Source organism: Lissotriton vulgaris, chromosome 12 (assembly GCF_964263255.1).
Source record: "Lissotriton vulgaris chromosome 12, aLisVul1.2, whole genome shotgun sequence".
Classification (NCBI taxonomy): Eukaryota; Metazoa; Chordata; class Amphibia; order Caudata; family Salamandridae; genus Lissotriton; species Lissotriton vulgaris.
This window is the reverse complement of record NC_141700.1, coordinates 112158663-112183855: the sequence shown is the minus strand read 5'-3', so window position 1 is coordinate 112183855 and position 25193 is coordinate 112158663. Positions and strand designations below refer to the sequence as shown.

At 44.1% G+C, this 25193-nt stretch overlaps 1 protein-coding gene across 4 annotated transcripts in view; it reads right to left on the bottom strand.

Annotated features, from left to right (window-relative positions):
* Positions 1 to 332: 332 nt before the first annotated feature.
* SEMA6C (semaphorin 6C) overlaps positions 333 to 25193 on the bottom strand; it is a 171934-nt gene continuing 147073 nt past the window's right edge. For 2 of the 4 annotated variants that reach the window (XM_086947442.1, XM_086947443.1), the window contains exons 18-19: positions 20642 to 20797; positions 333 to 3786 (exon numbers count right to left, since the gene is read on the bottom strand). In XM_086947442.1, the coding sequence (XP_086803568.1) occupies positions 2540 to 3786; positions 20642 to 20797 (1403 nt within the window). In that variant the 3' untranslated portion in view covers positions 333 to 2539. The remainder of the gene's footprint in view (positions 3787 to 20641; positions 20798 to 25193) is intronic. The other 2 variants (XM_086947444.1, XM_086947445.1) reach the window with 1 other exon arrangement.

Genomic DNA, 25193 nt, shown 5'->3' with positions numbered 1-25193 from the left:
ACTGGGTATTGCATGTCTGTGTGGAAAAAATACAAAAATACATCTATAACTTTTCATTTTTAGTCACCCCACTCTGAAAAGTGACATTGGCAGGCGCAGGACTTTTCGCACACCAAAGAGAACCACAATTGTGTTCACCAATTCCAAATCCCTGATTCCAATGTTGACATAATTGTAGAAAATGATGCCTTTCGATAGTGCTGAATCATATATTTCAATAGCTCTCTGTCCAATGGCACACCTTAAAACAAGATCAAGTTCGACAGACACCAACAAGCAGATTTGTCACACTGCGACACCCACGGGTAAATAAGGCACACACATACACAAACTAGTGGTTTGGTTAATTTAGTTTGAAATTCTGTTGACCAAACATTAGTTGAATGTATCACTGTTACAATCACAGTCAGCTGTTGCGTTAAGTCCAAGTAGCCCTTTGTTTGGCCGGGTAGGTGTTGGGATAATACTAAAGTGGGTAGTTGTGTTTTTGTGTCTGGGTGAATTACTTAGTTTGATGTGTTCCAAGTAGGTCAAATTCTCCACATGTTGTGTCTGCTGGGTCCGTGTCTCGCTCAGGGTCTTACCAAATATCTGTGTAGGTGTCTCGGTTGTCCATTGTCTAGTGGGGATAAGGGAGGCCAAATATCTACTTGGGGAGGAGTTGGTGTCCAGGTTGACTTTGTTGGTGTCCAGGTGACTTCAAACTACATTAGGTTTATGTCTGAATGGCCCACATTTCCTACTGGTTGATACCGTATCTTGCTGGATAGGCACCAGTTCCCTGGTTCAATGTGTCCTGGTACCCCAGATTGTGGTAGAGCTGGACGGCTGTCTCAGGATGACCATTTATCTCTTTGGCGAGTGTCTATGTGAGCTTTATGGCTACACTAGTGCATCCCTAGGGGACCACTCAATAGGAGGTTTGAAATATTCTGTATCTGCTGATGTGCACCTGGATGACCTGGTATCTGCTAGGGGGTTTGCAAGGTGGCCACATGTCTACTGAATGGGGTTATGGCAGCATGGGCTGGACTATTTGGTTTGGCTGTGGAGCGGGCCACCCCAATGCCCGATTACATATATGCCTAAGAGACAAACAGATCATTCAGTGACTATTGGGGTAACTTCTTATTTAACTCACCTGGTTAAATGGTTGGCATGGTGTGGGCAACCCCATATGTGGTGAACTAAATATCTGGTCAGGTTTGTTTGGTGGTCTATGCTTGGGTATGGATGAGTATGTATTAGGTGTATTTGGTTTCTTCGGTGTGGGATGGACAACATATCTCTGAGGTATCCCGGACTTGCCACATGCCTCACTCCTGTGGCTGTGTCGGTCTGTGCACTGACTGTCCGGTCACTTATTTCCCACACATGAAACCAGGTTACCATTGCAATGGTTTCAATATGGAGGACCGCAATAGGACATGGAAAGTAAACTTCACTCCGCTGGGCTAGGCTGTCCTCTTTTCAAAAATCTGACCTTCTTAATTTGATTTGTTTGGGCTATAAAGACTTTCAGTCCGGTATCAACATATATCATTTCCTGCTATTAAAATGTACACATTTTCAGTACTGTTTAGATTGCTGAGTTTTTTCGCCCTACACAGTAGGATATATCCCCTCCTTTTATATGGAGTTACACTGCAAAAGATGTGTATATATACACATACATATGCATATACACATATATACATGGTGTATTTATAGAATCCACAAGGCTCAGGGTGTCTCTATAACTTTTACATTCTTTCACTAGTTTCTGCAAAGTTGACGTTTAATACTGATTTCCTGTTCAGGGCCGGTCCAGCAGGGAGATTCATCACATGCTGCAGAATTTCATAGCCCCCACAGCAATTTTGATCTGCTCTTCTTTGTTGACATCGCCCAAGCACAACAAGCTGAGAATGGGCTTCCACAGAGAATCAGTTGGAGGGCATGAAGACAATGCAACAAATCAACGAACAAAAGCACAGGACATTCCATCATCGTCGATATGTCCAACATGGCCGTTCTCTTTCAATTAAAAGCTCATTTCAGCTGAATGATGAACCCAGATTATCCAGAACGGTGCTGGTGTCAGAAGAGCTACAGCGATGACCTGAAAGCTTGAGGGATCTTCCTCCTCCTTGCATCATCCAAAGTGTTGATATTGTAGGTCGACGGCCAACGGAAAGTAGACTTTGGAGGTTCTTCCACTCTGCTCTGTGCAATCCAAGTCTCTTCTTTTATGGTCAATCAGCCGTGGCACACGCTTCTGTTTATAACATCGCCCCAACAGTGTTGCCTTTATGAACAAAAGCTGATGAGCTCAAAAAAGCATGGCACCAGGATTGTTTAAAAGGAGATCGTTTCCCGTTGACCCATTCAATATTCCATGGAAGGAAATACCTTTGACCAAATATAATCTCCCCGTTGGCTGTAGAAACCTGTAAGGGGAGTTCTTTGATCCGCAATAGGCGGAGCACTTTGATGGGTATTCAAGGCAACTGATGCACATGACGATTTCTTCTCCACCGGAATCCTTAAATCAAGTGGTCTAATAATGGAACTGGTTCCCAGTCTTCACAGGTGAGGATGGCAAGAACATTGGCTTTGGAGAAACATCTGGCTTCAGGGAAGCTGTTCTCTTGACACCATTCCGTGGCAGGGGTACTTGTTCCGGATAGCTATGCTGCCTGGAAAGGTAGACGCTATGATGCTCCATGGGAATCGGCGTGCCCGTCGAGTGCATGCGCTGTAGCAGCATGGCCGATGGGTGCTGCCTTCCACCCTGGCTCAGACTGTGTTGCCTTGAAAGCATCGCTCCCCCATGACCAACGTTTATGAGTTTCTGAGCGGAGGATAGGGAGTGTCTCTGAGAGGGATTCCGGGACTGCATTTCCATGCAGGCCTGTGGGGATACATCGGGTGGGATGTCAAGCCTTCTGGGTAAGCTATCCCGTGGCAATGTTGAAGCACTGTAATAGGGGGCGCTCTCAGTGTCTGGGATGTTTGGCTGGACTCGGTTGGCAAAAGACATGGAAGAGTGGGGGCTCAAAGCCTGGGGGGTCATCTGCACACTGCCCATCATTTTCCTCGGAGAGCTGCTGGTGTCGTGAAGATGCTTTAAAAGTTCGTCGAGGGTTGTCACCTCAACCCCCATGGGGTGATACAGTTGAGAGTGTCGGACCATTACGCGTTCGGAGTTTGAGATCTTCTTCTCATCCGAGTAACTGGTCAAAGAAGACTCGCACCCATGGATGCTACTCGAAAGGACCATTGGGTTGGAGAACTGAAATGCTGGGGAACTGGACACTGGGCTGTGGAACATGGGGCTCTTCACCTGGCTCTCCTTGGCGTTGTTGCAATTCTGGTTCCTCTCCCATTGGTTGCGGATTGCCTTCATATTTTTCATTGGCAGCTCAGGCGTGGACTCAGGAGTAGGCAGGCCGGACAACTCCGGATGCGGCTTTCCCCCTTCTTTGGTGCCACCGTGGGACTGCTCCTTATCACTTGGGAGCAGTGTGGTGTAAAGCTTGGGCGAGGAAGTGTCCACCATGCCCTCCTTGGACTGGCCATCCAGGAGACCGTTCATTTTGGCCAGACTGCGCAGGGACAGGGGGCGCTGGATGCTGGACTCGGGGTCTTTGATGGTGTTCTTCTGAAACACGTGGTTGCAATAGCAGGAGACAAAGAGGCCGGACAGGAGGGCACCCAGGACAAAAGCCACAAAGACGCAGCCGATGAGGAAGGTGAAGTGGACACTCTTCGTGGATTCTTTGAGCCCAGATTCCTGTCTAACACCTGCAAAAATGTACAGAGAAAAACATGATCAACATTCAGGCAATCAAATACAACAACCAAGAAAACAGACAATCATAAAGGAATGAAAGGACCTGAGCTACAGGTGTTTAAGGTTAATCCTATGATTTTTATGCTCACTGATAAGCATGTCCACCACACACGTGTTCGTGCCATCACAGATAAGACTTTGACTGATCATTGGGTTTTCCCCAACTACTCATAATTCAGGTTTCTGTTAGCAAACAAAGATTTCACATGGTCCACTGATGACGTCTTCGTGGTTGCAGCTGAACTATGGAACAAATTAATTTTGTGCATTTCTTCTGAGTTTCCCACCCCTTCAACCTCACCTCATGACTTAAGCGCTTAGAGACCCCGGGGTGATAAGGCACTCTACAAGTCGAAAATACAAATGCAAATACAAATAGGCCCATGATAGTGATCTCATGTGAACGGTTCAAGTCTTTCGGATATTTAAGTGTTTCTGTCGTCACCATGCTTTCCTTCAGGAAGTAACCATGTCCTTCATTAATCTCCTACTGTAGTGTTTGTAGTACATAAATTATATTATTTCCGTCATTGTTCTCCAGACTTTTTCAGTGCGACCGGAGGTTGCCCGTCCATGTCAAGTTGGCACATTTCTGCGTTTCTGCACAAGCCTGCCTAGTGACAACCGCCTCAGTACCAACCTGTATGGAAGGTCTGCTTAGACTCGTGACGCCCCCTATACGTGAATAAAATATTTAAGTTGTGCAAAATATCAAAAGATAAAAAATGGTGGTTTCTCTACTGTCCTGATATAGCAATCTGTACCCAAATTACAGTGTGCACAAAACAGATTTCTGCAATAAAATGATGGGACAAGGAAGTCTCAAGATATGGATCAGGATAATACACCACAGTATGGGAACTCCAACAGGGCCTAGAAGTGGGACATAGGGAAACACACGCGATATGCAGTTATGGGAGGTTGCAGAAGGTAAGTGCCGTCTACCATCAGATGATAGTGGGATGAAGACCAGAACTTCTCTGGAGCACTTTAAGGCTGTTAACCACATGCGCGCTAGCGGAATTTTGCTCCTACGCTGAGATTTTCAAAACCGCATGTTACGTGACGAGCTGGGCTCGTCATCAGCGTGCGAGCGGGCTACACCATGACGAGCCTAGCTCGTCATCAGCGTCGAAGGGGTTAAGGAAGGAAGCACCCTTTAATTAGCCACTCAGATGCTATCATGTAGCTCACTTAAGGGACATTTTATTCAAGATCTATTACTTTTAAAGCCCCTGCTTTACAAGGTAAGGACTAACTCTATGAATCTGTTACCACACCCCAGAAATGTTCGGTAGCATGACTCGTACATCGCCATCAAACCATAGGAAATATTCAGCTTCTTAAAGATGCAGTTGGTCCAATATAGACTGTGCTTGTTTCCACAATGCAGGGAAAAGTTTTAGAAAACATACAAGGAGTTAAATCATATCTGGATGAGGCCTTGGGTATGACAGCAACAAATAATATGATTAAAGAACGAGAAGAGTACTAGGAAAGATACAATAGAGTGGACTAACACTGACAATTGAAAAGTGCTAATTCAAGGAAGGGGAGATTAATTTTCTAGGTCACAGGTTAACAAAAGATCAGTCTGACAGGGGAACTAGTTAAGTGTCATCAAGTGTGGATCATGTTCTTGGGGATGGAAGATTTGTTTTAGCAAATTCAAATCAAATATTGCAGTCAACATTATATAGCTAAAACAATAAATGAAAAGAAGTGCAGAATTTAAGTGGGACAACATCTGCAACAATGAATTTGAAGCAGAGAAAATAAACTAGAATGTGAGACTCTTTTAGAGAGTTTTGCTATTAAATAGAAGAAAACATAATCCATGACCGATGCCAGCATACAGGGGGTGGGTGCAGTATTAATACAAAGAGAAGGAAAAAATAAATAAGCATAAAATCATATCAACAACCAGCAAGGATTCAGAAATGTACTATTTTGTTTCAGAAGAATAGGCTCTGGCAGTGTATTGGGTAGAAAGGAGACTGAAGAGCTTTGAGGAGAAACAAATTCATGATAAGGACATGATCCCAAGCCCCTAAAAGAAGCGCTTATTAAAAAAGGATAAATGAAGTGTCAAGTCACCCACGCAGATAGGAAACTGGCCTACAAGAGAGTGAATACGAAAACAGACTTCATTTCTGGTGGACAGAATCAAGCTGCAGATAGTTTGTCACGGATAGTCAATTATCAAGACAACAAAAGAAAGGTGGTAGAGGAAGATGAAGATAGAGTTGTGTGTGTAGTAACTGAAGGTGTGAGTTCAGGAAGGAGAAAAGACATAAACATAGGTCTCGCATTAGGAAAGTTTGAGCTATTGGTATTGTAAATGACACATTTTTATTTATGTTTTGTTTTTGAAAATAGCGAAATTAATAGCTTTGTCATTTACAATGACAATAATTATAACTTTCGCAAATGTGACACCTATAGCATTTGTAATGCAATATGTGTTGCATTTACGTGACTTACATGTATTGATATTACACATAACAATGGCTTTTAATTTTTTTTCAATAATTAATACTTAAATGAAAGTTATTGTAATTTATAATGGTACTAGCTTAAAGTTTTGTAAATAACTTTTGTGAAGATTATGTTCAGTGTATTTTATTGTGACCAAAATCCAAGAACAGAAGTGAAATATTAACATCTTTTTGTTACATTTGTAATAAAGCTTGAAACATTGAGAGAACATATGTGAACCTGGTGTTGTTGAATGGTTGCACAGATTGATGCTGCGTTGGCGCTGAGTGATGTTGTGATGGCGAACGAGTGATGCTGTGGCCTTCAGTGATGCTGTGGTAGCGCATAGTGATGTTGTGGTGCTCCTGAGTAATGCTGTGGTGGTGCGGAGTGATGCTGTATGCTATGCTATGTTTTGTTTTGCTATGTTTTGTTTTGTTATGCTATACTATGTTTTGCTACCCTATGCTTTGATTTGTTATGCTATGCTATGTTTTGTTATGCTATGCTATGTTTTGTTATGCTATGCTATGCTTTGTTACGCTATGCTATGTTTTGTTGTGTTTTATTATGCTATGCTTTGTTTTGCTATGCTATGTTTTGTTATGCTATGCTATGTTTTGTTGTGCTTGGTATGCTATGTTTTGCTATGCTATTATATGTTTTGTTTTGCTATGTTTTGTTAAGCTATGCTAAGTTTTGTTTTGTTTTACTATGTTTTGTTATGCTATGTGTTGTGTTTTGTTATGCTATGTTTTTGTATGTTATGCTAAGTTTTGTTATGCTATGCTAAGTTTTGTTATGCTATGCTATGTTTTGCTATCCTATGCTTTGTTTTGTTATGCTATGCTGTGTTTAGTTTTGCTTTCCTATGCTTTGTTTTTTTATGCTATGTTTTGTTGTGTTATGATATGCTATGCTATGCTATGTTTTGTTGTGTTTTGCTATGCTATGCTATGCTTTGTTATGCTATGCTATGTTTTGTTATGCTATGCTTTGTTTTGTTGTGATTTAATATGCTTTGCTTGGTTTTGCTATGCTGTTTTGTTATGCTATGCTTTGTTATGCAATGTTTTGTTATGCTAAGCTTTGTTTTGTTATGCTATGTTGTGTTTTGTTATGCCATGCTATGTTTTGTTATGCTATGCTATGTTTTGCTATGCTTTGCAATGCTATGTTTTGTTGTGTTTTGTTATGCTATGCTTTGTTGTGTTTTGCTATGTTTTGTTATGCTATGCTTTGTTTTATGTTATGTTATGCTATGTTTTGTTATGTTATGCTATGTTTTGTTATGCTATGTTTTGTTGTGCTTTGTTATGTTGTGCTTTGTTATGCTATGCTATGTTTTGTTATACTATGTTTTGTTTTGCTATGCTTTGTTATGTTATGTTATGCTATGCTTTGTTTTGTTAGGCTATGCTATGTTTTGTTAGGCTATGCTATGTTTTGCTATTCTATGCTTTTTTTGTTATGCTATGTTATGTTTTGCTATCCTATGCTTTGTTGTTATGCTATGTTATGTTTTGCTATCCTATGCCTTTTTGTTATGCTATGCTGGTGAGGGTGTGTGTGTGTGTGAGGGTGAGTGAGGGTAAGTGCGGGTGAGGGGCTGTGAGGGTGAGGGGGTGTGAGGGTAAGGGGGTGTGTGAGGGTAAGGGGGTGTGTGAGGGTGAGTGAGGGTGTGTGGGGGTGAGGGGGTGGGTGTGTGAGGGTGAGGCGGTGTAAGGGTGAGTGATGGTTTGAGGGTGAGGGGGTGTGAGAGTGAGGGGGTGTGAGGGTGAGTGAGGGTGTGTGATGGTGAGAGGGTGAGGGGGTGTGAGGGTGAGTGATGGGGTGTCAGGGTGAGTGAGGAGGTGTCAGGGTGAGTGAGGGTGTGCGAGGGTGAAGTGAGGGTTAGGGGGGTGAGGGGGTGTGAGGTCGAGAGGGTGGGTGTGTGAGGATGAGGGGGGGTGAGGGGGTGTCAGGGTGTTTGAGGGTGAGGGGGTGTGTGAGGGTGAGGGGATGTGAAGGTGAGGGGGTATGAGGGTGAGTGAGGGTATGTGATGGTGAGAGGGTGAGGGGGTGTGATGGTGAGTGAGGGAGGGTGTGTGAGGGTGGGTGAGGGTGTGTGAGGGTGAGGGTGGGTGAGGGTGAGGGTGGGTGAGGGTGTGTGAGGGTGAGGGGGTGTGGGGGTGTGAGGGTGTGAGGGTGGGAGGGTGTGTGAGGATGGGAGGGTGTGTGAGGGTGAGGGGGTGTGAGGGTGAGGGTGTGTGGGGGTGAGGGTGTGTGGGGGTGGGGGTGAGGGGGTGTGAGGGTGAGGGTGTGAGGGGGGTGAGGGTGAGAGGGTTGTGAGGGTGATGGGGTGAGGGTGTGAGGGTGAGAGGGTGAGTGAGGGTGTGTGAGGGTGTGTGAAGTATTTGTTGATTTTTGTATTCATCAATGTGCCTTAGATAAATAACATGACAGTGATTCACGATCAGCAAAGCATGATGCAATAGTAAAGAAACAGAGGTAACACACAACATAACCAAGAGATTTACAGAGAAATGCACATTAGCAGATCATTCCAGGGCAAAGAAGGGCTTGTAAAGAAAGGTTTACAATGCCCTGCTGAGAGAACTGGGGACAATCCGATAGATGCATGCTAACAGTTTCAAATTCTTACGGCTTTGCGGGTGAAAGCTTCTTTTTTTTTATTCCTTATTTTGAGTGATCAAAGTAGCATTGCAAATTTACTACTGGTGCTGTGAAAAGCAGCTAGAATCACACGTTTTTCATGGAGATAACAGGGTTAGTAGCAAAGAACTGTTTTTAGAGCGATTCACAGGATTTTTTTGTAGAATTCTGACTTCATACAGGAGAAAATGAAGGCTAACGAGGTGTGGAGTCTTATTATTCATCTCCATAGTACACGAGGAGAATGGGGCGGATCTGCCAATCAGTAGGAAGCATTTTAATTCAAATAGGGGTTAACAAGAGGACTTAGAGAGATGTTTTACACTGCAGCAAAATGCCACATTTCACAGATAGAAAGCCATGGATTCCGTTTTAAAACTGTGGAGTGCCGAATGGGAACAAGCTCTCGGCATTGCTGTGGCGGGGGGGAGCGGGGGGAGCGGGAGCGCATTCCTTTGAAGTCTGATGCGGCGGCCGGGGGAGCGGCAGCCTTTGAAGTCTGATGCGAGGCACAGACAAATGGTGGTTTGTGACGTGGCTGATTTGTGCACGCGCATAGAGCACATGAACTGTGTCTAATCCGCGGTTTTGGCAGACTTTTCGGACCGCTTATTAGAATTTTAACAAACAAGCATTGCTAAAGCAATGCTTTAAGTCGAGACCTAAAAAGGACACAATACAGCAAGCAGTGTTAAAAAGAATGAAAGAAATAGAATCATTTGAACAAGTGTAATGATAAGGGGAAAAACTTCTGATTGATGGGAGATCTTGTTCGCGCTATATAAAACTTTATAAATAAAAATAAATAAATATAAATAAAAGAATTATTAAAAAGATATTTTGGAGGACAAGGAGGATTCCCCCGAAAGTTGTCAGAGACATATTAATAACCTTTGTACATGAGGGGCACATATGGGTTAGCCAAACAAAGTAAAGAATATACTAAAACCACTAGTGGCTATCGTTAGGAAAAAAGAAGACAAACCTGACCCTCCAATGGGGTCCAATGCCTCATGAGACTGAACCAACGTAGGCTTGGTCTCCAGTACAGGCTGGGTTTCACAGACCGGACCAGTTCATGCTCCACATTTCACCATGGCTATTGACATTGACGGGAGCGTGTATGAGGCATCTGCTCCATCAAGAAAACAGCTAGGCTCATGTTGCAGTGAAGGTAAGCAAGCATTTGAGTAATGCTTTTTAAACCTTAAACCTTTGGCCCTTCTGCTACCCTTCTCAATCCCAAAAACTGACCAACATATCCATCACTCAAATTACTTTCATATTTCACTATACTAATTCAACACTAATCCTTTATGGGTTTCGGAGTAGGGTGTTACTCACCAAAAAGCGCTTCAATGCCTCGTCAGTGGTAGTAAGCGCTATATAAGTGCAATTACAATACAATACAATTACATATAGAAATAGCTAAAACGCTGCAAGTGTGAAAAGGGGTATTCTGCTAGCCTGCAATGAATGGAGGAAAAAAGCCTCCCAGATAATCCTTGGGAGAATATTGCACTTGTCATATTTACACCTTTAGAGGGGAAGAGAGGGGGGGAAAGAGAGAGGGTAGGGGGAATGTCCTAATTGTCTCACTGGATATGCATTAGAGCAGGCCAGACACTGTGACAGCCAATTATATTGAAAATAAAATGGTTATTAAGTTCCTTGGTGAACTATTTGGAAATGAATGACTTCCTAAGAAAATTCTAATGGGTATTGGAGTTCAACTAACCTCAAAAGAAATACAAAACAAAATAGTATTACACCATCCTAACGCTAATGGGAACAGTACAATAAAGTTGAACAGAGTTTGACAAGAAGCAGCAAGAATGACTGGAGAGAAGAAGTAAGACACAGTAGAAGTGTTCAGATTGACACCTCACTCCACAACAGAAAGCAAGCTGATCACACTAACCAATAGCAGAAGACCCAAAACAGGAGTTACTCCAGATTCAGTGAATGAGTGGAAGGAATTTGAGGACACTTTGAAAGCAGGTTCCTGGAGAGCATGGGTAGTACAGAAGGTCACGATTTTGATAAGAGGAAGGCAGTGCAGGTCACCAAAGTGGGAGGGGGTTATTTAGAAAAGATAAAAGTTTCCACTGGATCAGAAAAGTAGTCTCAATATACAAAACTCAAACAGGCCATATAATTGTTCAAAAATGCAGTATAGAAGACAATCGCATCTGGAACTTGAGTAGCATAATAAACGCAACGAAGAAGGAAAATGTGGAGGAACAAGTTGCCAAACGGGAGACCACACAAATAACAAAGGATATAGGGAAGAAAGAAAGTACTCGAAGATGCCAACTTTATTATTCAAAAGACTATTAGAGCATTGAGGTACGGTTGAAGTACAAAACGTAGATAGTCCCGGCTGAGTAAAAGTATGTAGTTGCATTGTGCAAGAGATACATTCAGGGGTAGGCTAGTGTGCTGTCCGCTCTTCTCTTTGCTTTAATCAGGTTGCAGGTTTCGGAGAGTCGTGGGCACAGAGACACACTCTTCTTTCAGTGTAAAGAGGGAGGGTGTACGGTACTGCTTAGAAAAAAACAACACAGGTGACGTAGAGCACGTAAGGAAAGATTAGGTCACATAGTGTAGGTTAGGTCTGTCAGCAGCAAGGGGAGTCATGTGACTGGAACAGGGAGACAGAATGGACGAGGAGCTTGAAAAACAAACTCTGATTTCATCATTTTTTCAGTTCCTTTGCACCTTATCACATGATATAAAGGGTACAGTAACATCCATGGTGGAATAGTTAGTAGATTATGCAAAATCGCAGGTTAGTGTTGTGAGAAGTTGGCCCGATATGCAGCGTTCGCTATTCTAGCGACCACTATGCATCGGTCCAAACGACCCTTATGGTGATTGGTTGTAAGTCAACCTTAGACCAGCTATCCTAGTAGCGTGGATACGAGCAGTCTTCGGGCTAAACTCTAGAGGGCGTGTTAAGCCAGCTGTAATACCATCACATACCCCTTGAACACCAAGTGAAAGGACACCACACAAGTGTTATGAAAATAAACAGTGTATTTATTAGAATCACAACAACCCTGGACTCTTTATGAGGACAGGGTACTAAGCACAGAACAAAACTCTTAGGAAAATACTTCAAGTGCACAATTAAAACAAGTGCCCAAGGGCACGGAAAGTTCTAGTGGTCTCGGGCGGACCCGATAAGGCAAGTCGGAAGCGAGGGACTCAGGACCCTTAAGTAAGGAGGCTATGCAGACACCGTAGTGTCGGAGTTACCTAGCCACAAGGGCTGCGGCTGCACAAGTCTTACAGGCGTCGGGGTCTTCGCTGACGAGCCAGGAGCCGGACGGAAGGAGTTGCTGGCCAGCGACCAGTGATGAATAGTTCGTAGAGATCCAAGCCTGGATCAGTGATCGATGATACCTGAAAGCAGAGGGGACCAAGTTCGTACTACTATCCAGTAGTCAGAGGGTACCAGGATGGCACCGGATGGCCGTCACCTCGACTAGGTGAGTGGGCGATGCTAGGCTCTGCAGTCTCACGGACCAGGAGGCGTTGTCGGTGACCAGGATGGAGGTGCGAGCTGTCCCACGAAGTTTGATGCTGTCGGCGTCGCTGGGCCCAGGATTGGGGCAACAAGCCTTGGCAGATTTCAGGGCCACGTGGTGGGCCTAAAATGGCGTCTTGAGTGGACCAGGAGGGTCCGCGGTGCTCCTCTCGTAAAAAGGAGCAGAAGGCTAGTCTGGAGCAACCAGACCAGCAGCGTTGGTTGTCGTTCGTCGTCAAAGGGTCACAAGCCAGCGGCTAGTGATCGGACAACGTGCTGAGCAGCGGCAGAAGGGCCCCACGCCGATCGTGGAGATGCTGGGAGGCTGCACTTCGGCGCTGGAGCTGCTCAGGGTCGGGGCTTCTCGGACCCCAGAGCACTCACCAGAGAATTCCTTCGGTGGTCGTGCTGGTTAAGAAAGCGTGCAGGTTTTGATGATGGCCGGTCCCTCGAGGTCTCGTTGCACCCACAGATCTCAGCTGAGCTGACGACGTGGGTAGAGGTCAGAGGTGCCAGGGAAGCTGGTTCTCGTCGAGCTGAGTCGTCGGATTCCTGAGGAAGGACTTGCAGCAAACCGCAGAGTTCTTAGATGGTGCCTGCGGGTGCAGGGTGACTACTCCTTAGCCACAAGGGAGAAATCTTGAGAAGAGTCTCGAATTTCCTTTCGTAGAAAGTAGTTCTTGATTCAAAGATGATCTAATTTGGAAGGGTCCCCGCTCCGGCCTTTATCCTAAAGAAAGGGGTGGGTACATGACTAGGTCCTGCCCTAGGGGTGGGACCAGGAAGGGGGGTAGTTACACCCCTCTCCCCTGCCGGACTTTCCCCAGGTCAGGGGATGCGCGCCCCTGGAACTGGTTCTAACCGGCAGATGCGTAGTGAGCACCGGGGTGCCACTCCGCAGTCACCTTCCTGCAAAGCCCTACCTACCCAGAATACACAAACCCTGTCTGGGACGGTGCGAACACCGCCCTCGACAGGAAACCCTTTGTCCAAGCTCTCCTCGCTGCAAGGACTCCCAGCAGCAGGAGGTCAGACTCGTGTCTGTGGTGGCAGCATCCATTTTGTGGAGCTGAGGCTTCAGTTAACTTTAACCGGGGTTCACAGTTACGTACATGTCGTGTCCCTCTAGAAGGGTGGAATGCTAACCTCGTCGCCAGAATTGGTGAGGGGGCAGCATCCCGATTCGTATGACACCTTACTCGACATGTCTTGATAACGCTATACCGAAGTTACCGATATGATACGCGTTATCATGGAACAGCCATTGGGTCTTGGTTCCGCAAGCTGCAACCGGGCTCGGCCCATGCCAGAGCCCAGTTCACACGATTCCACGCACTCTGCCTTCAGGATTGTTAAGGCCTGCCATAGGAGTGACTGATAGGAACTCGGGTGTCCATTTTGAGTTTAGATATAGGGATACTATACCTACAGCAACGGGCGAGTACGCCACGTTGCCCCAGCTGTCGTGCAGCCAGTTGTGTCAGATTTAGATGGCCAGCCAGGGGTGTCATAATACATGCTTCAGCCCCTGGTAGGCCCTGGGTTCACCGATGCCCTGAGTTACAGGGTCTGACAGGGTGGCCCAGTTCCAATTGGGTAATGCACCTAAGGTACACGCATCAATTTAGTGAGAGAACAGCTAGGCTGTGGGTCTGATTGGCAGGCCCACAGCCAGAGAAAGCCGTAAACCAGTGAAACAAAAGCAAAAAGTCCGGGTGATCATAGGATTGCAGACCCTACTCTCCTACAAGTGTGCATTCAGTGTTAGAAATATATATGTCCCCAGGTTCGTAAGGAAGCCCACAAAAGCATCCTTTACGAATTCTGTACACTATATGAATCAACTGGAGTGCGGCCAATATTTTTCTTACTTAATAGACACCCAGGAAAGTTTTGGGGAAATTATTATTATTTTTTGAGAAATAAAATGTTACAAAAGATAATATTTCAGATCTAACACACTTAGATATGATATTTACAGTGGGGAAGGTGGCCTCCCAGTAGTGGCGACACATACATTAAGGTTGAGATCCCCCTGATTGCTAAAACAGACTCTGCGGTCTTGTTGAAACTCTGGTTGAGGTAGCCCTAAATTATAAATATATGTATATTTACAGCAGCGATAAGGGGAGATATACTAATCTAAAAACTCCATAGGCGAGGACAGGCTCCTTCTGAATGGCAGGCTAAGGGCTTTTTGAACAATTGTGGTGCTGATACTATAATTAGAATTATCGAAAGATCAATTTTCATTACTGCTTCTTTCATGCAGGAACATTTTAGGGAGAAAGTTAAGTCTCCAAAAGTAGGCATTACAGTATGCAGAAGTCTTGTAAAAGGTATAGAGTTGGATAGCTACTAAAACAGAAGCAGCTTGGGATGCAATTTCATGGCAAGCTCTAATACATACTGGTGTGAGGTCATATTATTTGGGGGCAGAAACTGTTCTAACTACAGAATCATGTGGGAACATTGCAATACTATACTCTAATTGTTTTATGCACCCCAAGAAATGTATTGCTTTCCAGTTGGGTGGCCTCGTTGCATGTGAGGCCAGCCAATTGGACCAAAGGACTCCGATATTTAACCACATGTACCTAAGTGTAGGGACAAACATCATGTATGGATAGGCCGTGGGGCGGTGGGCACAATCTGCCCATTTTGAACACTTCGTAATACAGCTGCTGGTCTCAAGTTCTTCGTTTTAATTCGAGAAAACATAAAAAATAACACTTTTTGGAATCTATTTGTGGGTAGAATGACTTGTTGCTCTTGCTTGGCTGCCAGGCGACAACAGCGAGAAAAGTATCGCAGATATTTTAATTCGAATTCCATGAAGCTGCATTTCCTTTAGGTTTCTATCAAACACGAAGCATGCCAGGTGTGCCGCTGAGCGTCTATATGTATGGAAAAGTGACCCGTGGAGGCACCAATAGGAGCTCTAAGAACTTAACACTGGCTCCTGAAGTTTCTTTGTACCAGCGGTTCTTTATTTTGTAACGTTTTCGGGTCGCTCTCAATCATAACTCCCTGCGGCTTCCTCAGGCAGCTTCCTTGCGGCTGACAGTTCTGGTTTCCTGGGGCTTTCTCTGAGCTAGCAATTAGTGGTTCCTGTGGTTTTCTAGAATGTAGCAATTCTGAGTTCCTGTTGCTTCCTCGCAGTTAATAGATTTGGTTTCCTGTGGCTTCACTGAGGCAGCAATTCTGAAGTTGCCTTGTAGCTAGAAGTTCTGCATCCCAGTTGTTCTCTTTTACTTAGCAAGGAGAGGGTCTCGATGGCTAGGAAGGGTTAACGATGAAGCTCAGGGAATCAACGGATGATGCAAGATTAGAGGAGACACTATTTAATCTCATATTGTTGGGACACTCCCAGATAAAAGACCCAAATGTTCCTCTGTTAATGCATGAACTCTGTCTTTATTGGGTTGAACTTCACGGCGGACATCATGTTTGAATAAGGCCCATGTTGGATCCATGTAAAGTTGTATGCAGTGCAAGGCACTTTAATGTACAGTTAGGAATGGTCAAAGTTTTGCTGGCTGAGTAGTACTACTAGGATTTCCGTTTTTATTTACAATTCTAATATCCTAGTAATTATGCTCTAAAGCAAGCAAGCTTACTAGCCAAGTGTATAGATATATTAACCTTACTGAGGGTTCCCATCATGCAGTAACAGGAGGTAACCTTTCCAGCAGGCTTTTCTGGAGCATCTGAATTAATTCAGAAAAGCAACAAAATGGAATATGAAGAATAATCATGGGAAGCAGTGCAGCAAGTTCTGGTGACAAAAGAAGGTATGCTAGGCACCAATACACGTTTTTCACTACCCTGGGAATCTATGCACCATTTTTAGCAATAGGGTTGGGTATAGTTTTGGTCGAAAGTGCACCAAACACCAAAACACTGGGTTTACAGGACAATCGTAAGAAAGCACATCAGCTAAATATGTGTTCTGGATCACAGGGACACAAATAAGTGTCCTTTGCTCCCTCAAACAATGTTCCGTACTCGATGAGACATATCCTATGTGACCTACAAGAACATATGCTATAAACACAGATTTTCCGTCCAGTCTCTGTCATGCGATGCAGCATACCCTGCAAAAGAAAATCTTACAAAGGAAAGGATTCAAGTCCTAATGTCTGGAGTATGCTCCTAATGCAGTAACTGTACAGTACTTTCCACACCTCTGCACTGCAAGGTGGAGACAGACTCGCAAGCAGCACTATCCCTTATTGGTCAGATGAGCAACAATGGCCCTTATGGGTCTGAAGGATAACCCGCAAGGACATCTAATAACTCCTCTTTGGTAATTGGTTACTCAGGTGATGCTAACATCTTATGACAAAGCCCACTGATTCAAATCAGGCAGATATTCATAGTAGGTCCTCTCTCACTGGGCGTCTTGTTCTTTGACCGCAATAGCAAATCAGGATGTCTCCTCGTCGAAGGAGTTTGTATTGAAATACCTTGCTAGCTTCAGTGGGTGAGCATGTTAGTAGTACAGCTCAATGCTACATTACACTTTTACAAACTCACTTCAGTGGTTAATCTGTATATTCTAGAGGATGAAGGTAATTTGTTTTTAAAATGTTGTGTTTCCTGTTGATAACACAGAAACAAAGGTCTGAGTTGAGACACAAGTTAATGCATGGTTTGCTAAGTGATACACACAGAAGAAACTTTATGCTCCGTTATAAATGTAGAGTCCGCCATGTTATTGTATTGTCTATATATACGAATTAAGACAAGATCTGACCTACGGGAGATCATACAGGATGGGGGTTTCTAGAGTTGATCCATGGCTGCAAAGGGCCCACGGATATTATAACTACTACATAAATGATTCCCATCTGCACTCCTTACACACAGAGGATACACAATGGGTAGTTTTGCAATTTGGAACTCTATTGCCATCAAGGGGTTTCAGTGACATGATAAAACTGTGAGTCCAATGACTGAGGAGCCTGTAAATGCCACTTGAACACAGCGATGGAATATGGGACTTCATCACAAGGGTTATTCATTATGTATGTTTATATTACATGCTCATTTTGGTGTGATCAATGGGGAAAATGTGTTTTCTTCCAAACTTCTTTAGCAAAATTAGTAAGTGAAATCTTGGCAGTCTGGATGTCTGCAGTTAAAGAATTGCAAAATGTTTCATTGCTAATTTCAGAACTTTGGCCTTTGCTTAAAATATGATTTGCTTAAAAAAAAAGGAAAAAAGACTCATTGTTCAAAAAATAAGCTATTAGACTACTCAGGTCTTGTATAGTTTTTATAAAGAGGATGCTATTAATACAAAGTGAAGTCTTACAGCAGAGCAGAGTGGTTTAGTGGTACCATCATCTACATGTAGTGTCAAGCTCAGACTCATGGAGGGAAGAGAATCAGGCTGAAACTAGGCCTCTCTTATATTATCCATATTTCACAGGAATTATGTCACATCTTTAAAGTAACAAGCTATGCCTGGGATATGCGTCCTTTTTGCGCCACACCATTTATATACATATATATCATTGGAAATTCTGAAAGTCTGGTATGGAACCTCCCCATGTGGCTATACACACAGACAGACAAATATATATACATACATAAACATATAGACATATATTGAGTATCCATTCGATTTAGACTTTAACGTATCATCTGGCATGTCAAATATACATGAAATGCTTGATCGAAAGAGGTTCCAGCAGTACCCTAGAAAGTCGAAGCGAAACATGAACAAAATGTAAACATATTGCAACTTCAAACCATTGTAATTGGTACGACAATATATTCTGTGTTCTCAAAAATACAAAGTAATATTTTAAAATAGGCAGAACATTGATTGTGTAACAATGATGATACAGGATATTTGCACAGCTGACTGTGCAATATCCTCTACGTGGGGTAGGGGAACTATCTATGCGTGAGATTGGGTTTGCGCCATAGACATTTTCACCGTCTACAGCGAAGAATAAGTCTTCAAAGCCGATCCTGCTGCACGGAAAAGGTGAAAAATGTGAATGAAACAGAAATACAGCGTTATGACATGAGTGACACATGAGATACATAAATATACATCAATAAAATACGGATTCACTGATGTGGACAGGACGCACACACAAGACAATGTTGTATGAGAACATGCACGAGTACACGGAGATCGACAAAGCAAGCACAACACGAGCAGAATATCGCAATGCACTATGCGGACAGCCAGGTTATATTTTTACTCTCTAGGGAGAGTCAAGATATCTTATCGTTGGTCACTATGTGGCCAGCCACATTATTTTTTGTATGAACACTATGCTGACAGCCAAGTTATTTAAAGCCATAGAACTATGTGGGCACTACCCTGGCAGCCAAGTAAACTATGGCCAACTAAGAGGAAGCTATGCCAACAGCCGTGTTAACTATGGCCACCTACGTGGAAAGCCACATTATGTTATCTGCAGCCATCCATTTAGACTCTTGGTGGAGAGCCATGTTGTTGTATCTTTGGCTATCTATTACATTATCTATGGCCAACCATGGAGACTGTAAGGGCCACACTACGTTATCCGTGGCCAACCATGGAGACAGTAAGGATCACACTATATTATCTATGGTCAACCTTGGCGACTGTAAGGGCCACTAAGTTATCTGTGGCCAACTATGGAGACTCTTGGTGGAGAGCCATGTTACTGTATCTTTGGCCATCTATGTATTATGTTATCTACAGCCAACCTTGGAGACTGTAAGGACCAAACTATGCTATCTGTGGCCATCCCTGTAGACTCTTGGTGGACAGCCATGTTACTGTATCTGTGGCCATCTATGTATTATGTTATCTATGGCCAACCATGGAAGTTGTAAGGGCCACGTTATGTTATATGTGGCCAACCACCATGGAGACTGTAAGGAGCACACTATGTTATGTATGGCCCACCTTGGAGACTGTAAGGGCCACACTGTTATGTATGGCCAACCATGGAGACTGTAAGGGCCACACTATGTTATCAGTGGCCAAACATGTAGGCTCTATGTTGAAAGCCATATAAAATTATTGTGGCCATTCATGTAGACTATGTATAAAGTCATGCAATATTATAAATGGCCATCTATACAGACTATGTGTAGAACCATGTGATGGTCTCTACAACTAACCATGCAGGCTCTATGTGGATGGCCATTTTATATGATCTATTGCCATCCAGGTATACTATATGTGTACAGGTATGTTTTATGACCTATGGCCAACTACTTGGACACAATACAAGTAACCATGTCATTCTGCCTACATGTACTTCAAGGCCAGCCATGTTATTTCATAGTTTTAACACTAGCGAGATAACAATGTTATTGTAACACTGGGTACTATCATCTTTTTCTTGGGCACTTGGGGCAGTCCAGACAAATGGGACTTCCAGGTCCTCTCTGTGCCCTGGAGGAACAGCCATGCTCTCTTATTTCTGGGCACCATGAGACAGTCACATACTGAATCTTTTGGGGATTGTAAACTAGTCTTGTTATCTTATCCCTAGGCGCCATAGTATGAAGCTAAACAGGGTACTCTCATGGCACTCGTTTCATTTCACCCTCGGTCTATACTTTATCACGCTGCCATCAGGGGACAGCCATGTTACCTTTGTCCAGTAAGAAACCTCATGCTGTTTTTACCTCCGGTCACTCAGCGGTTAATTGCAGGTCTATGCAATATAAAGACATCCACATTAACCTACTTCTGTGAACTATGTACTATAGGTACAAGTCACACGTCATCTTTGTAACCTCCAGGAACAGATGTACTACCCTATTAAGGAGCACTATTTGAGCCCTGCGGCACACCCATGTTGTCTTATTGGACTACCATCTACCTCTCCGATAATCAAGCCTACAATACCCTTAAGTCTTAATATTAGTAGAAAATGGAGAAATGTTCTCCTGATTAGAGACACAGAGGCATACGTTTGCTTCCGACTGACATTGCAGCCATTACGAGTGTTAGATTTTGCAGCAGCAGACCTACGGGGCTAGAAACAGAAGGCAGGAGACTAGGACTTGCCACAGAAGAAAGGTTAACAGGACAGGCAGCAGAAGCATCTACGAAGCATGGTCTAAGTATTAATGACACAGACAGCCGGGGCGGTGGCCAATATAAACCCGCTTACCCTGTGTTTTCACAGCTATCCGCAAGGTAGACAGCGGATTCCCAAAGGCAGGGAGGTCGTCGTGGGCGGCGCCTGTCTGGGAATGACCTGTGACCCTTGGGAATGGCGCCGTGCTGGTGATGGCGGGAGCAGAGGCGCGAGTGGGTGGAGCCTCACCTATGTTACCAGCAACAAACAGATGATCAGGGAATAGACAACGAAAGCATGATGAGAATAAAGAGTTCAATGGAGGGTTTGGAGACCAACGAAGTGAGTGCGGCATTGAAGTTTCCTCCATCACTTAACGCAGTACTGACGCATATCGGGCACTGACGTTAGCAGTGACCGAAAGTAATAAAAAGCAGGTGACCATTCTTCTTTTACCAGAAAGTACAAGCCAGATTTAGAAAAAGAATAACCATGGTATATGGACTTCAGGGGTTTTGACAACTTACCTCTTTGCCCCCATTCTACGAGTCGGAGACTCTCCAGAGGTTCTCGAAACTCCCTTGCCGCTAATGTTGAGGGAAACCAATCTAGGGCACTTGTGGGGAATGTTGGATGGTCAGTAGGGGGTGAAACTTGTATTGCTGTTGCAAACTATGTATTTATTCTGTGTATATACTGTGCATGCACAGTGAGAGGAAATTGCTGATCACAACACCAGAAATATATATATAGACAGACACGCATATATTGTCTATACTCAAACATACATAGACACTTACACAAATACACACAAATACAGTGGAGAACTGTGCTAATGATAGATGACTCAGAAATTATATATTAAAACAAAGCCACAATGTGTCTATTGTATTGATATTTATTTTACTGACATGGAGGGGAGCATGGGGTTTTCCTACACAGTGACAATCTACAATAGGTTATTATGAGTGATCATTTTGAAGTACAGTGTTTGCGGTGATTTGTTAAGAGGCATGAGGACACTAAAGCAGGTGTACCCACAGGCCCTCCTTGAATTTGGCTAAAAAATACACTTTTTCTTTCTTCTTAGCCTCCAAAAAACACACCTTTTCAATATGGACGCATGTTGACGCAACAGTTGACTTAATATATGTGGTTTCACAAGTAGTGGCTAAGGGATCGTGTGAGGGTTTACGCAATAATAACAACCCTCACACATCTATACATCCGATAACCTTCCCAAATCCAAGCATTTTTGAGTTTGCCACGAATTCAGACCACTTTCCCCCCCAAGGACACCAGCTACTGTCTCCATCACTGGTCTCTGCACTCCATTACCTTCTGTTGGTGTTAGTCTCAAAGGCAAACACACCTTCGCTTCTCTTGGAATTTACTTCATCGTGTTTGCCTACCCCTTTTTCTCAAACCATAAGATGGGAGCAGCAATTATACCAGCAACTCTGGTGAACAAAAGAAGTGGGTATGATGCTAACAACGAATAATACAGAGCAACAAAATCACCATACATTTAGGAAGTGTCACTGATGCTAAAGCCACCACTTTGGCTTGGCTCTTTATCATATTTAAGTACGCAAATTATCTCAGCTGTTGCAGGCTATAAATTGGTAACACAGTCAACAAGCATTGGCAAAGCCAATAGAATAAGTCTCATCCTTGGGCGAGCTATTGGTTTTGGGATATCAAGTGGGGGTGGCTTACTAGGGGTAGTGAGGGTTTCGGAGTGGATAGTAGGTTGAATTACAGAGATGGGGGCAGGTGGGAGGGGCAGAAGATCCTGGGATGGTGTGGGAAGAAATAGGGAGGGAGTGGGATAAGTCAAATACATTTTTTTTAAAAAGCTGTGATGAGGCCAGCGTTGACCCCATCATAGCTCAGAAATATTATTTGAATTCCAGTTCGAGCAGCTAATGTCCAGCGGAGGGTCACTAATCAATTAACTTGTACTTAGTCCGTGTACCAGGGAAGAAAAGGAAGTGACGCATGGTAAGTGCTGCCCAATGAGAAGGCAGCAAAGAAGAGTGACAATGATGCCAACAAATGCTAAGCTAGGGGCGGGTTCCAAGCCTATTATTGACTACAAGAGTTTTGCATCTTAAGGTTTGATTTAGACCGAGGTACAATCACTAAAAAGTTGCTTCCACCCCTTAGTGCGCTCTCTGGTGGATAGCTCATAATTGTAGGGCTCAAGATCATAGTGTGGATTAGAAGGATGCTATTTTTTCTGGAAAAGTTAAAGTAAACATTACTGAGTCAAACTACGACCCTGGCGTTGAACGAAAGGAGTAATTATGCATCTGTAATTTGGATAGTATTGTGGTATTCTAGTATAGTATTGTAGTAATGGATAGACTGTATTACGAAACGCATGAAGGCCCTGAAGAAGCAATTGATGGAAACGTGTTGATCACCAAGTCTCATAGACACATAGGATTTAATGAACAGTTAAGCTGCTTGAGTTAAATGCACTGTCAAAGGAGCCATCATTAAATAAACCACAGACTATACATTTTAGCTTTTTTTTTTTACTTTTGATTCAGAATGTGAATTTATACTAAGGATACATTTATACATAAGGCAATTTATTCTGAACATTATCCCTTTCTTAGTGGAAAGCCTGGGAAGATTTCACCTGGCTTGTGAGAATCTTTTTAAGCTAGATCCCTCTTATTCGTGCTGACTTTCCTTTGTTGAAGGAAATCAATTTAGTATGATTGAAGGCCTGTGTTAGACCTGTCTGCTTCTGGGAAGACTCTAACCACCATGATTTATTTTTGTCCCCCTTAGCCTCCCAGAGTTTCTATTTTTATTTTTACATGTGTCCATCAGGAATTTTTAATGCTGTCAGGGGGCTAGGTGTTCCTTGGCGATGACGCCATTTTTCCCTCATAACTTGTGAGGCCTAGTCACCCCCTTGAAAATCTAGGGATCTCCAGAGACCTAAAATGGTGTCCACCAACTGCCATAACGGACACTACTGGAGGACAGGTCCATAGGATAACATTAGGGAACTTTCTGGAATTAACTAGAGACTTCTGCAGGTCTCAGGCCACCCTATATAAGGCCAGTGACCTGCAGCCATTTTGTGCTGACCCCAGAGTAAAGGAGTGAGGCAGTGGTGAGAGGAGGTGGACACACTGAGAGCAGCTAGTTTGTCACTGAGGCTGACAGTTACTTCAGAGGATTGTTCCCCCTTCAGCCTTTTTTCACCGATCCCTCTACCAAGACAACCACTACTGACAAGGAAATCGAGTTACTGGAGGAAGAAGATCCTTTTATCTCAGAGCCCCAGTAAAACCACTCAGATCACCCTTAATTGAAGGCATTCCTGACTGACCATACCCAGCGCTGTGCTCACCGGTGTTGTGGATCAGCTGTAGTGAAGGTGGGCGTCTGTGGCACCTTAGCGCCCTAAAGAGCGAGGGCGCCGTGTGTGCGGCGCTGTATTAGCGGATTGCGGGACCCCGGGGGCACCAGCCGCGTCAAGCAGAGCAGGTAGTGCTTCCGCGCATGCCCTCAGCGCGCCCGCTATCGAAAGCAGGAGGGGCCTAGGGTCGGGCAGGCCCAGGAGAGCAGCGTCGACGAGAAGAGCAGCGTCCTTCCTGTGAGCGAGTGCGGAGGCGGGAGAGGTACGAGAGCGTCCGCGCATGCCCGGAGGTTCAGCGCGACTGCCGGCTTAATTGAGGAGGCGCCGGAAGATCTCCAAGAGCGCCGCCTCGGCCACAGTTACCCCCCCCTGCGTGCGAGCGCTATCTGCGAGGCCAGCGCTCGGGGCGAAGACGGACCGGCCAGCCCTAGCGTCCTGTTGGTAAACGGACCATTGTGCTGAACTGCAGCAAAGCCTCGGAGGCGGGCGCCAAGTAAAGATCTGTGAACTGTGGCGCGCCGGCCGCCAAGACAGTAAGGAGAGAGGGGGGTTGAGAAAGGAAAGGGCTAAATCTTCCTTGGTGTAGCGCTAGTATCACCAATCACAGCGCCTAACCGAGTGACCTGTTATCCCAGCAACGTTAAGTCCTAAACTGTGTCAGAATAAGCGAGGGGGGGGAAAAGGAGTCACATAACCCCAACCTCACTTCTGTAGGCTTCTGACAAGTGGCTATTAAGCTAGAAATTAGTGGGGAACTTAAACTAATATCAGAAGAGCGCTGACAGGTCTTGTTAGAAGGGAGCTTCCTTCAGAAACTCCTAGCAATTGTTGTGAGAAGCTGTAAAACCAGTGGTATTCTTGCAGGCCACCCTGTGTGTGTAAGCTAGCACAGAGTTAAGGTGCAGATAAAGGGATAAAGGGCATAGCCCTGAATGTTGTAAACTAACCAGTGAATTGGCAAGTTGTATTGATGAGGTATTGCTGACATGGTGTACTAATGTAAGTAATCCTGCATAGGGTGAAACTAATGGGTTTCCCTTCAATTACCAAACGAGTTACTTTTATATCTTACTGTACCCTTGTTAACTGAATGTGGTTTACTGCCCTTTTTCCACAGCTGGAGGAGTGAAAAGTAATTTCCCTAGTAAAAGTGTAATGTTTATTCCTAAAAGCAATTGATGTTATAACCTGTATGATTTCAAATCCAAAGAGCCATATTATTTTTATAAAAGGTAACGGTATTTTTCCAAACAGAGGTGT